The 12,887-nt window shown below is 41.4% G+C and overlaps 1 protein-coding gene across 1 annotated transcript in view; it reads left to right on the top strand.

The window, feature by feature from the left end:
- Window positions 1–12,887, top strand: part of eag (potassium voltage-gated channel protein ether a go-go) — a 67,332-nt gene that overhangs the window by 32,019 nt on the left and 22,426 nt on the right. Inside the window, exons 2-4 of the mRNA XM_089594825.1 lie at window positions 8,214–8,314; window positions 10,270–10,402; window positions 11,391–11,402. Of these exons, the coding sequence (XP_089450951.1) occupies window positions 8,214–8,314; window positions 10,270–10,402; window positions 11,391–11,402 (246 nt within the window). The remainder of the gene's footprint in view (window positions 1–8,213; window positions 8,315–10,269; window positions 10,403–11,390; window positions 11,403–12,887) is intronic.

The raw sequence follows: 12,887 nt of genomic DNA, 5'->3' as shown, positions 1-12,887 counted from the left end.
CTTTAAAAGATCAACGAAAGAAAAATATCATATTATTCTAAAAAAAAATCCTGGCTCAATGCTTTCTTCCTCTCAAATGTCAACAAGAGGTAAATATTATCCACCTTGTCTTAATGGCACATGGAAGAAATCATGATTTTTTTTTTTTCAAAAAATTAATTAGAGAAAAGTAAAGATAGATACAATGTATACAGGACAATAATTCGTGGATAGAACCAAACGAATTGTGTTTCTCACCCAGTACCCATTTGAATGCCCGACCATCCCAAAAAATTTCGAGCCAAAACTTGTCAAAGTCGATAGTCACGAATGCCTTCAATTACCTGTTTCCGAGAAAGTTTTCTCAAACTCGCCACTTTAACGAATTCCCTTTCAAAAACCCTTTTACCCGGATCCGAGCACGCGAGCGCGGAAAGTAGGCCAATAAAAGGGTCTCGGATTAAACCCTAAGAAGATCAGCCGAATCGATACCCACACACTTTTCCCGAAATGACCGGATAGTCCCCCAATCCACTTAATAACTCTCCTTTTCTTCTTCTTCGGTCTCTTTTTATATTTTCAGCTGTTTTTCTGGGTTATTTCCTCGCCGTCAAGTGGCCTCCGATTTCCATCTCCATATCCACTCCAAATGCAATATTTACGTTTCTCTTTTTGATTGTCCAAAAGCTTCAACCCACACTTTACTAAAAAAAAAAAAAAATTTGAAATTGCCAAGGACTATCTGCCCGTTTGCACTCGCGATTGCACCATCTCTATTTCATCGCTCCTCTTCCCAACTTCTCGGATAGACACGGATGTACATATATACCTTTACTCCGCGCTCCGATGTTTCTCGATACTCCAGCTCATCCCAACCCTATTTTTCCTCTTCCTCCAGTACGTGCACACCCCGTCAGGAGCACTTTAATTCAGTCCGTCACTTGTTCTCCCCACCATGGGATAGAAAAAGCGCTTACTTACGGAGAGCATCGGCTATACTTTACCCTCCTTTCGACGCGAGACAGGGAAAAGGTGGAGAAAAGGAAGTTTCGCTGGAATCGGGCTTTTCTTTGTTACTCCGGCTTTAATCAAGTATACGTATGCTTCCGGACGATCTAACCATATACGTGCGTGGGAGTTTTTATCGAGCAACAAACACTTTGAATTTTGCATCGATTGGCGTTGGTTTTAAGAAAAAAAAAAAAAAAAAGGACATACTTTAAATGCCATACAACGATTTATAAGTACTATCATTACTGTAATGCTACAGTTTACCGAGTTACTCTTTGCTAATGGAAATCAATGGGGTTACGTACTCCTAATCGTGCATTAGGTATATTATTGAGTCTATACACGTGTGTGTTGCTCATACAGTATGACACGTATGCGCACGTAATATTGACCCCAAGGTAATTTTCGCTTATAGCAGCGTTAGTCGTGCTGACGTAGGTGTACAGGTATGTATGTGTACACAATTTTAGGTCACCTGTGCATTTTCGGCAATTATATGCATGTGTAATGCTGTTCCGAAAAGATTTTATTTCCCAAAAAAATGCAATCGTTGTTTGTACTCAACTTGATCGAAAAATGTCAATTCTCTGTTTTTTTTTTTTTTTTTTCAATTCACTAGACATGGAAAAGCAATTAAAAAGACATTTTGTGAAGTAAAAGTTTCTTTTTTTTCTGGAAATTGTGTCGCATACTGATGTATCCCGATTTCGTACCAGTGTATTTTTAGCTGTATCGGTAATTTCTTTAATTCCATCCTGCTCTGAGGCCGAATTCTGGCGTGCCCTTTTTTTTTCTCGCGGGCACAGCAATTTCAAAGTTGAAAAAAAAACACTACTACGAGCTTACACCGCACTCCAAATTTGAAATGTCACCCCTTTATTAGTTTTTTTGCAAGAAAAAAAAAAAAAAAAAAAAAAAAAGAGACGCGAATGCCAAACGTACACACACGTGTGAATGCGGTATCGGGGTCACATGAAGTAGTACCCATGAAGTACCCATTGGGAAATGTAAACCATGTGGTACTTGAAAATATGTATACTTTGTCCCCGTAACAACTCCCCGCATTTATTTAATATATTTCCAAAAATCTACAAACACCTATAAAAAAAAATGTTTAAAAAGCCGCAAAATGCAATGAGCGAAAGCTCGCACAAATGGTTCCCAGACAGACGCGTCTTACGTGTAGGTACATATTTTCATAAGGTTATGCGAGTGGATGAGGAGGAGCAAACGTAGATAGAGAGAGAGGGTTAAGCTTTTTACCTATAGAAACGAGTCGGCCACACGTATAGCACGCAAGTGTAGGCGCGGAGAAAACGTGTATAGCAAACACACGTTGTAAGCGGTGCAAGCGCTCTCTGTCTCTCTCTCTCTCTTTCCCACGAGGGGGGAATGGGGGTGGGGGTACACTTTATTGGCCTCTAAGTAGAAAAGTCCATTAAAATGCCGAGCACTGCAGCCGAAGCGCTCTCGCGGCCGCTGCATCGTTGAATATCTTCGCCCCGGCTAACTGTTACTACTGCCACCCTGCTGAGCCAATGAAACTATATTTTACATACACCTCGTATCCTCCTCCTACTCTTCTTTTCGCTGCACGTATAATTGCACGAGCGTACCATCAAAATTCCTTCGTTGCAGTTTGCACTGCACGCCGTACCCTTCCGTTGTACACCCGATGTGTGTGTGTGTGGATGCGATCGTTTCGACGATTAAAGTTGGCTGTTACGTGCAGGGTAGCCGAGATAGGCCTTGGGTTATCGCCATTGACCTCGAACGTAATTTCAAGCTCGATGAACAACTTTTTTTTTTCTCTCTCTTTCTTTTTGTTCGTTCATACAGGGGCGATCCCTCTTTTTTTTTTGCATAGATACGATGATTTTGAGTTTCAAAATATAGTACACCGCATCGTTAATACCATCATCACGAAACAAACGGTAAACTTTTTTTTTTATTTATTTTTTTTTATTTCCAACAAGATATCGATGAGGCAGTTCGTGTGCAACATTAGAGCATTAACGCGCCATTAAACGTCGCGTATGATCATCAGGCCATCAGAGTAGCAAACGACGTGCACCTACAGCTGTACCACTATACGTTTTACCGAGTCATTTGCTGCTGTCGAGGAGATAAATGCAAAAAAACAAAAAAAAACCTCAGTCGCTTTAACGGTACAAATTTCGATCAACCGGTCGATTCGCAATAGGTGACCCGATCGGCTGGATTGAATTGGGCAAAAGGTATATAAAACAAGCTTTTCTAGCGAAAAAACCTGCGACGCGACCTCAAAAGCTCAAACGCCAAACGATTTGATTTCATTCGGCTGCTCGCTGGCGCAAACGATCCAGCTCTCGTATATATGTGCACCTCCTCGATTGAATTACTTCCCGGAGCGGCACTCGATACTTTGCACGCAAATTCACCGAAACGCCAATTGCAGCCCGCTCAGATAAACGACGCACGGCAGGTCGAGTGCTCTTTCGGGGGGTCGGGGAGAAAACGGCGCGGAATGGCCCCTTCGGGACTATTGGGATTTCCCTTTGTCCTTCCAAAGAGGGAGGGGTCCTCCTCTCTGCGGCTTTTTGTTTTGCGGTTCGCCAAGAACAGAGGCCGACGTATACCTGGGCATCGGTGTTTTATTTCTTTTCCTGTACAGTCAAGGCTGTGATTTTTTTTTTTTTTTTTTTTGCTCGTAAAAGTCCAAAGGGTTTGTTTAATCAGTGGTTTATCGGTTGTTTGGTTTTTAATGCTCCGATGGTTCGACGATCTGGCACATGTTTTCATGGGCGATCCCAACCCAGATATAGCTTGAAAAAAAAAAAAAAAATTCACGTTTGTTTGTAAATACTTCACGCCTATCTCTCGACGTCCACGTGGTGTATCATCGATAACCCTTGACAGAGGGCCCTCCGACGCCGTCTTATCTTCATCTCCGAGCGATGCTTCGCCTTGGCTCGAGACACATTAATCGCTTTAAAGATAAAACTAATCCGCCCTAAAGTACTTTGAGGGGGGAGAAAAAATAGACAAGAAAATCACACGAGATACCCAAAGAGCCAACTTGAGTGACAAAGTAGATCCTTTTCCGCTCTCCTGCGCGCGCGGTGACTCGATTTGCATTCTTTGGCCCAGAGCTCAGTATACGCAAACAATCAAGAAAACGAGGAAGAAGAGGAGGAGGAGAGAGAAAAAAAAGTGACACCACAGCACATCAGCAGCTACCCCTTCGAGTGTGTACACACGCGAGGTGGCTCTTCGATGGGTTGCAGCTTTCAACGAGTAACGGTTCAAGTGCAATAGAAGCATCTCTTTCTCTAGTGGCTACTCGGTCAAAAGTACCGGGCTCCAAACGACAACTACGGGGGGGGGGGGAAGCGGCCCGTGTGAAAGGCTTCTTGCGCTGTTAACGGAGGTGTACACGCGCGTGGCTACATGTACCCACCAAGGGAGGTATTACGTACGGGTCAATCGCCGGGGAAAGGGGGGGTCTTGATTATAGCCACTTGTGATTTTTTTCGTTCTCCGCAGTCCCCTACGACTTTGGGGATAATGTATAAGGCTATTAGGAATCGTGGCTGGGGCTTAATGACGCGCGAGGAGGGATTACGCGACCCGAGCAAACTCCCCTTTGGGCTCTTAATGAAGATCTCTTGAACGGTGTCTTTGATTAATTCGAATGGGAAGTTTCGTCAAAGTGGGCAAAGTGGTTTTTTTTTTTTTTTTTTTTTTCTTCCCAAGAACTGCGTACATACAGGGTTGCTATAACGCGATAACTTTTTCCCCCAATGAAGTGCCTGTTGACGAGAGGGTTTCTTTTTTTTGTTATTTTCATTTTCACCGAAATGGGGGATGGAAAAAAAGGATGGATTATCCAACTGGTGGGATTTAAATACACAGGCCGACAGAGGCATTCCGGCGTCCCGATGTAAAAAGCGGAGGTATTCATAACGGGTATCTCGTCCAGCCCACACGTTGTGGATTCGACTGGTGCGCTTGTCGTTGGTCTTGTTTCAACGAAAGGAGCGATCGCCGGCGATCCAATGTGTGTGCACGCACGAGAGCCAATTAACCCCTTTCCCTCGGCGTCGTTCTCGTTTTCTCATTAAGCTCTCGCGCGTGCCTCGTGCTTACAAGGGTCGCATTTGCTCTGTACTGCAATCACTGCATGATGTACGTGTTGTGAAAATAATGGAGAAACAAATAATCGCTCATTTTTTTTTCCATCTCTTTGCGACTATGTTTTGATTACACGTTGCTAACAGTCGCGATGAAAATCAGTAACTGACGCACAATATGTGGATTGTACTTTTGTATTGCATCATTTTTTTCCCCCTTGATTCTAAAACAGTGCACGCTCGTTACAACAGTACACGGATGTTGATGAAAAACGAGGAAACAACAAGCCTGTGTCCATCCGTCTGCTTGCCTACGTGTATTTTTTGTTTTATTTATTTTTGTTTTGTTTAGGATTCATCGGTATCTCTGGCGTAGAGTACGGAAAGAATGCGAGAAACGCGCACTAGTTGCGCTTAATCGACCCCGATTGAGTTCTCGCGACGCGCTCCCGGGGAATTCAGGGCAAGTAGTACGAGTCAAGATTCGGTCAGACATTCCGGTTTTCCCTGTTTTCCGTACGCGATCGAACTCTGGCATCAATATTACTTGTTTATTGTTGTTGGTTGAGTATGTATCCAACAATTAAGAATAAAATCAATCGAACGATGACTGTAGACAAACTTAACTCATCTCAAAAACAGCAGTCGTACACACAGACATCGCTAACTCACTTTGGTCGAAACACTTTGGCAAGTGTCGGAGCTTAGAACACTACAGCCGGGAGGTGGTGGGGAAGGGGGGACCCGTCGTGCCGTGGATCTTCGGTCCCGGTGGCAGCTGTTGCCAACAGCTCGAACGAGCAGTGATTCCATTATAGCGTTGCGACTGGTTTTCGCGGGGTGGGATTAGCACGCCGTTCGAGTGCTCGCTCGGTCGGCTTGCGGTGGGTGCGTTCGTGCGTGCGGAGCTTAGATAAGCTTGCTCGGAGAGTCATTGGTGAGCCCCGTGTCCGGAACTGTTTAATCGGACGGACCGTGAGTTGCCCTTTGTTTTTCTCTCTCTCTCTCTCTCTTTCTCTTTTTTCAACGGGTCGAAAAGTGCGAAGCCAAAGGGACTGAACGTTCGGGCCATTAACTCTTTGCTTCCGGTGTTTTAATGAACTTGCGCAATGTGGGCTCTCGTAAGCCCCTTTGGTTGTGTAATTGATCATCGACTGGTCGTTTATATTCGCTCTGTCGAGGGAAAAAAAAATGAAATAAAATAAAATAAATCTGCAAATAAACTCTCGGGTGTATGTATGTATACAAGTGGGTGCAATCTGGGGAAAACGAGCGAGATGTTATCTAAATAACAGAGTCAGGTCTTCCGGAAAGGGTGTGCAAATTAGACGAAAACAGATCCCCTTTGCCTGACTTGTGACAACGACCCCTACTAAACTATTTTGCGTGGGTGGGTGTGCCACACAAACGCGGCTTTCAGTATAGAAAAATAAAGTTCCAAATGCACAGGTATACATATCCGTACTAATGATGTAAAAACACCCACGGCACGACTGTAGCTGTTGTTTTGGTTTTCTCGGATGAAGAAAGAGCGGAAATCCTCTCTCGCGGAACGTTATTCGCCAGGGAAATGGGGAGTCACGAGAGAGGGCTGTGCGCGGTATATTATGCAATTCCAGAAACGGGACGTGATATGAGGTACATGCATGCACGCGCGTGGATGTATTGGTCTGCTAATGCCGCAGGGAGGAAGAGAGAGAGAGAGTGATAGGGGGAGGGAGGGAGGGAGGGAGATTGTGTTTTGGCCGAAGTGGGAATCAAAAGAGATGACGAAACTGTGTACCGTATCGTGGTATATGAAAGCGAGCTAAAGCTCCGTACGCCCGTGTCCTGTGTGCATTGTGTGCATATATACTCACGTGGTGCATCAGCAATGCTCTACCCAAATGTGTATACACGCGAGAGAGACTCGTCACGCCTGCAACATCAATCTTTGGTTTCGCGACTACTGCTGCTGGTGAATTTCCGGGATTTTTCCACCCGAATTTCGTGCCCCGGTGCACTTTTTTTCTATAACTCGTTTACTCCCTCGATGTACTCGATACGTTGCCGTGTAAAAATAGAGGTGGCACAAATGATGAACTAGCTGTGCTTCGTTTTTTTTTTTTTTTTTTTTTTTTTTTCACCACGTTGTAAAAGTTAATTTACAACGCGGGTGTGGAGTGTTTTTTTTTTTTTGTTTTTTTTTTTGTTTTTTTTTTTTCGATCGAGTAAAATGATCGATTAAAGCTCAAATCTGCGGTTCGTACAGAGTATAAATGCATCATCATCTGCAGCGAGGTAGATACGTGTATAATTTACGATCAACGTGATGGATTTTTCTTCTCAGCTTGAGTTTTTACATTGCACGAGAGAAAAAAAAATTTTTTTTAATCGTGTAAGAGGGAACTTTTTTTGCGAGAGCATGTTCTACTGACAACAATATGGTCAGACGAGCAAAACACTGAAAATTGGTTAAAATTTTTTTCTTTAAATTAGCCAATAAAATAATAAAACGTATGCATCATCAATCGTAAAATAAATAAATCATAACATGAAATTAATAAAGCACAATAAACTACATACAAGATCCGAATCAAGCCTCTCTCAACTTTATTAAAAGATAAACAGTAGTTTGAGTTTTGATCCTCTCGGATTGCCATAGGCCCACTACGAAATTTCAAAAAGAAGGTACCTATCCATGGACGCGAAACTTAGTCACGCCTCTCTCGTCGTTGTCTCTCTCTCTCTCTCGTGCAACAATGACCGAAAGATGAGCAGATATGAAAACTTTTAAATCCCACTTCTCCCTTCCCTTTCTTTTCCCGCGCTCCGGTAATTGTAATAGTTGCAGCAGATAAAGCAGATTCCGAGCTGAAATTATATAGGATAAACTTTCCACCTTTAGGGTGGCTTTATCTCGATTTCGAGAGGTAAATAAATTAAAGTTCGGCCTCGAGGGCGGGACGAAAAGTTCCGAGCTCCCCTTTCGGATAAACTGTTTTCATTCGAGTGCGAATTCAAACGAATGCGAAATATAATATTACATGATGTGAAAATTATTAAAAAAAAAAAAAAAAAAAAAAAAAAAAAAAAAAAAAAAAAAAACATACGCTTGTTTATCTGTTACAGCCGACAGCAGTTTTCTATTGGCAAACGCTCAGATCGTCGACTTTCCGATCGTCTACTGCAACGAGAGCTTTTGCAAGATATCCGGCTACAACCGGGCCGAGGTAAGCTGGTTTTTCTCTCTCGCTCACTCTATTTTTCTGCTTGTGTGTCTATGTGTGTGCGTGTGTGTTTCTTTGGCCCCGATTGAACTCGTGTGCAGATGACGTTTCGCCTCGGATCCGTGCCTAAAAATATTTTCCAAGAAAACATGCATCGGAGCACGCGTGTACGGATTCAATTTGAATTTTAATGAAAAATCCGGGAGCCCCGCTGTTGCTGTTTTACACGAGGGCGAGTCGTCGTGGGGCCAAAAGAAAATAACTTTTGGATCTCGCGCCATTTTATTGAAATGAAAATCGACGAACCGTCATCTGCTCCTCAACTGGCCAAGTCAGTATTTTTTCGGGGAAAACATTCAAAGAGGCATCTTTTGTCATGAACTTGGTGTAAGTGTAGCTTTTTTGTGATTGCGCTGAAAAGAGAAAAACAAAGCGAGCCTCTAGGAACTTTTGCAATTACCACTCCATAAGGCGGTATGGATCCTTCCCCAGCTGCAACTTTTTCCACAACGCAGGTGCAGGGGGGAGTCTGGGGGACTAGATACTACTACGAAACAGATTTTACCGGGGCTTTTCGCGAGGGAAAAGAAGAAACTACAGGCCCAACCAGGGTATCCACATAGATTTCGGCACTGCAGCCGTCTTAGCGCCTGCCTCTCTCGCGCTCTTGCCAACCCACCCCCAACCCAAAGGGTAGTGATTTACGCGAGGCATTAAAGCCTAGCCACGCTGCTGCCAATATCCGAGAAAACAATTAATTTACGGCTTGCAGCCAAAGCCGGTAACGCGAGATGGAGAAGCTTGAGTAGGTGTGCAAGTACGTGCCTATTGTGTATGTGCGAGGGGGATAAAAATTCCGGAAGGATTTGGAGCCCTGCCGGGAGAATAAGGTCGGACGGGGAAAACACGTGTTAATGGCCGGATCATCTTGGATTTGCAAAAGCTTTCACGAATTTTTATCGAGGGTTTGATAGTCCCTCTATATACTACACTCACAAAGACTCGATAGTAAAATGTTGCTAGTTATGGCATGCCAGTGGATGTATAATTTCATTCCTGGGGGGAAGGAACGAAAACACGTTTCCTCTCGTTCTCGAAAGGGGGGAAAAAAATAAAACAAAAACAAGCCAGTAATTTACATTCTCGCTCCAACTCGATTAAACTTGTATCGAGCTGTTGATTAGGAAGCGTGCGAGTGGCCGAAACAGATGCCGGCTTTGGCGCGCAGCTGCATCGCAAATTCCTTTGGCTTTTTGTTATATGCGAAAAGAGAGGGGGGGAAGGGAAAACTTACAGTTCTAGTCTGTATAAATGGCAGTACGGAAATCCGGTTGTGCGCTAGGGATAGGGGAAGCTTGGATTTACTTCGCATTGTTTTTACCCTATTGGTCTTATCGCGAGAGAAGCGTTGGCGGGGGAACTAGGTATTTTTTCCTCTTCTTTTTTAAGAAAGGGGGTGTATCTCATTTTGCGGTTTCGAAGCTTTTGTTGGTGCTTTCGTGGTGAACGAATGGCTGAGCTTACGTCACTTTTTTTTTTTCTAATTACTAGATTGTAAATTGTGGGATATTTGTTAAGAACAGTAGAGGTGTAAAAAACTTTATTTTCAGCTGTGTAACAATAGTACAAATGATGGTTTAGTTGAGTAATGAACGGTTAAATTATACGCTTTGATAAAAATTTTTGAAAGAGTCAGAATAACTATACTACCCTCTAGAATTACTCAACATGTAAATTTGATATCACCTGTACAATTATGTTACGAAAATTAAACTAACATAAGGAGTAAGTACGTTTCAGTAAGGTATATTATTTAATTCATAAGGTATTGTACCAGCACAACTAGTAATAAACAATTTAAATTATATTACTCTAACAAATGATGATAAAGTCCTAAGTAGAGAAGAAAAAAAAAAAGAATGAGGGAACCAATTGTAAAGATTCATTGTCAATTGCAGGTGATGCAAAAGTCATGTCGGTGCAGCTTCATGTACGGCGAGCTAACCGACAAAGAAACGATCGCACGGATCGAAGAGTGCCTCGAGGGACAAATTTGCGACCAATTCGAGATTTTACTTTACAAAAAGAACAGTGAGTATCGTCTTCTTTTCACGCTCAATCTATTCATCCGTCTATCTATCTCTATGTACACCTAGAAAAAAAAAAGAAAATCTGTTCGAACGATAAACGAAAAAAAAGGCCCTGTTTGTGCAGTCTCTTGTATACACGTACAAACACACGTACATATACACACGTCGTATACACTTTGGTATTCAACGAATGTTTTTGTGAGACCATTATGTTTATCTCGATCGGGAATAAGTGGACACATGTACGAGGATAAATATTCAAGTGGTATGAGGTCGCGTTTGGTCAGACGTAAACGACGTAAACGGAAAAAAAATGCGGATGCGTTACGTAGTAATAGGGATTTTATGTATGTAATTTTTTTTTTTGAACGAGAACTTTTTTTTTTTGCCTTGATAAAATGCATGTAGTTCTTGACCACACATGTGTGTATACGTAAAACATCGATGTCGAACGTTTTTTACTGTGCAAAAAATGTACCTGTATTTTTTATTTAATTTTTGCTCTTATGATTTTGTTTGCTCGCATCTATTGACAAACTAAAAGTGAATTTTGGATAAAAGATATGCATTAAAAGAAAATGTGATCCACGCAACAGCAAATTTGTAAATACATATATAAGTACTTGTGTGTTAGCTACACCTATTTTATACAACAAACAATAACCAACATTTGCCCCCCCCCCTTTTGCAGGAGGAAAAATTTATGTGCATCAAGTATTTGTGTGTCTTGCAACTTGATGTGATATCACTGTTTTTTTTTTAGTTTCAATCGCACACACGTACACATAAATGTACATCATTTGCAAAAGTGGAAATAGCTAAAGTTACGTAGCGCATAAATTTTTCTCTTCTCTGTTCGATCTCATTTGATCTCTTTCAAGCATATTATTCTTTGCTCATTTCTTTACTGTAAAAAAAAATATTAATAGTAATAATAATAGAACCCAAAGTTGGCGGTGGAAAATAATGTGAAATAATTTTCTTTAAAGGTACTCCACGAGGTAATGTGAAATTCGTGAGAGAAAAATCCTGTCTGTAAGTCACCTCGAGCTCGCATCGCACTTAGGGCTGGCAGCCTTAATCACCCAATCAAAAACGTTTGATTAAAATTTAGAATAATCTCTTTTTCCTCCTTTCTTTTTTCATTCACAGCAAAAACAAAAATTATTCTCAATTTTTATACCAAGAAAAATTTACTGAAATTGCTTTTTTAACGACAAAAAAATCGGAGCATCGAATAATTTGGGGATTTGATGACGCAAGAACGTCCGACACATGAATCTCCGGAGAGGGGCGGGAAAAAAAAAGGTCAATGCATAATCGATTCCATTAAACGAGATAAAAGGTCTGGCAGCCCTACCTGCCCATTTGAGCGATGCAAGAGGAGTATAATAAAAAATTAACCTAACGAATAAAACAATTGTGAGATAATACGTAGATTCGACGCATTTGTGTCGATTATCTTCTTCTTCTTTTTTTTTGTACTATTATCTCATCCCTAGTGATCCCCTTCTCTATTTTTCTCTTTTATCGCGTAACTTAAGTCTGTCGCCAGTGCATACATCTCTCTTTTTGTCTCCTCTAAAACACTAGTATTCTTACTATTCTTCTGGACCACCTCTGCTGACACACTTTCACGTTTCCTAAATGATACAGTTATGTATTAACCATTTACAAGACACGCACCATATTTTTCTATATATTTTACACGCTGCATACAATCGTGCAAATGCAATGTGCTCCAACGTTTGTTTGCAAAATTTTTAATCACTCGCGAGAGTACACTGCAAAATTTAATTTTCAACGTGGCTTTGGTGTACACTGTAAATTTTCAATTACGCTTAGTGACACGACGAAAGGAAAATTATAGTAAGATTATTCGCAATTTTGCATGACGATACTGCTGCAATGTGCGACGGGAAAGATTTGACTCCCAAGAATAACGCAGATTCTGATTTTTTTTTTTTTTTTTTTTTTGCTACAACTTTTATTTGTCATTTAAATAAATAAATTATTTTAAATGCTTTCGTACCAATATCTTGATTTTTATTTCAACAAACACGATTTTTTTTCTGCACAAATGAAATGAATTACCCAACCGAAGAAACGACGATGTAAGTAATTATAATTAGATCCGATGCAGTAAAAAGCCAAATCTATACGTACACACTCTCCATTCACCTCTTTTTTGTCTCATCGAGCATTCGATCCTTTGCATCTGCAACACTTGAACCAACCCTTTTCAGCTTTTTACATCGACGAATCGCGTTTCTTGCATTCACCACATCGAAAAACAAAATTTTTCTTTCAATTAAAAAAAAAAAAAAAAAAAAAAACGCGTCACTCGGATTGTTGAGTACACGATACTATTCAACTAGGATCGGTGGAAGGACGAAAAAACAGAAGAAAAAAAAAAGGGACCCGAGCAACCAAAAATGCCTGACACAGTTTCTCGCGCTTGCGCGTGTAAAAAATTAACTTTCCTT

The sequence above is a fragment of the Copidosoma floridanum genome, unplaced genomic scaffold (assembly GCF_036245765.1).
Source record: "Copidosoma floridanum isolate Cflo_tuat_1 unplaced genomic scaffold, Cflo_Japanese_pri ptg000021l, whole genome shotgun sequence".
NCBI lineage: Eukaryota > Metazoa > Arthropoda > Insecta > Hymenoptera > Encyrtidae > Copidosoma > Copidosoma floridanum.
This window is presented reverse-complemented; position numbering and strand designations above follow the sequence as displayed.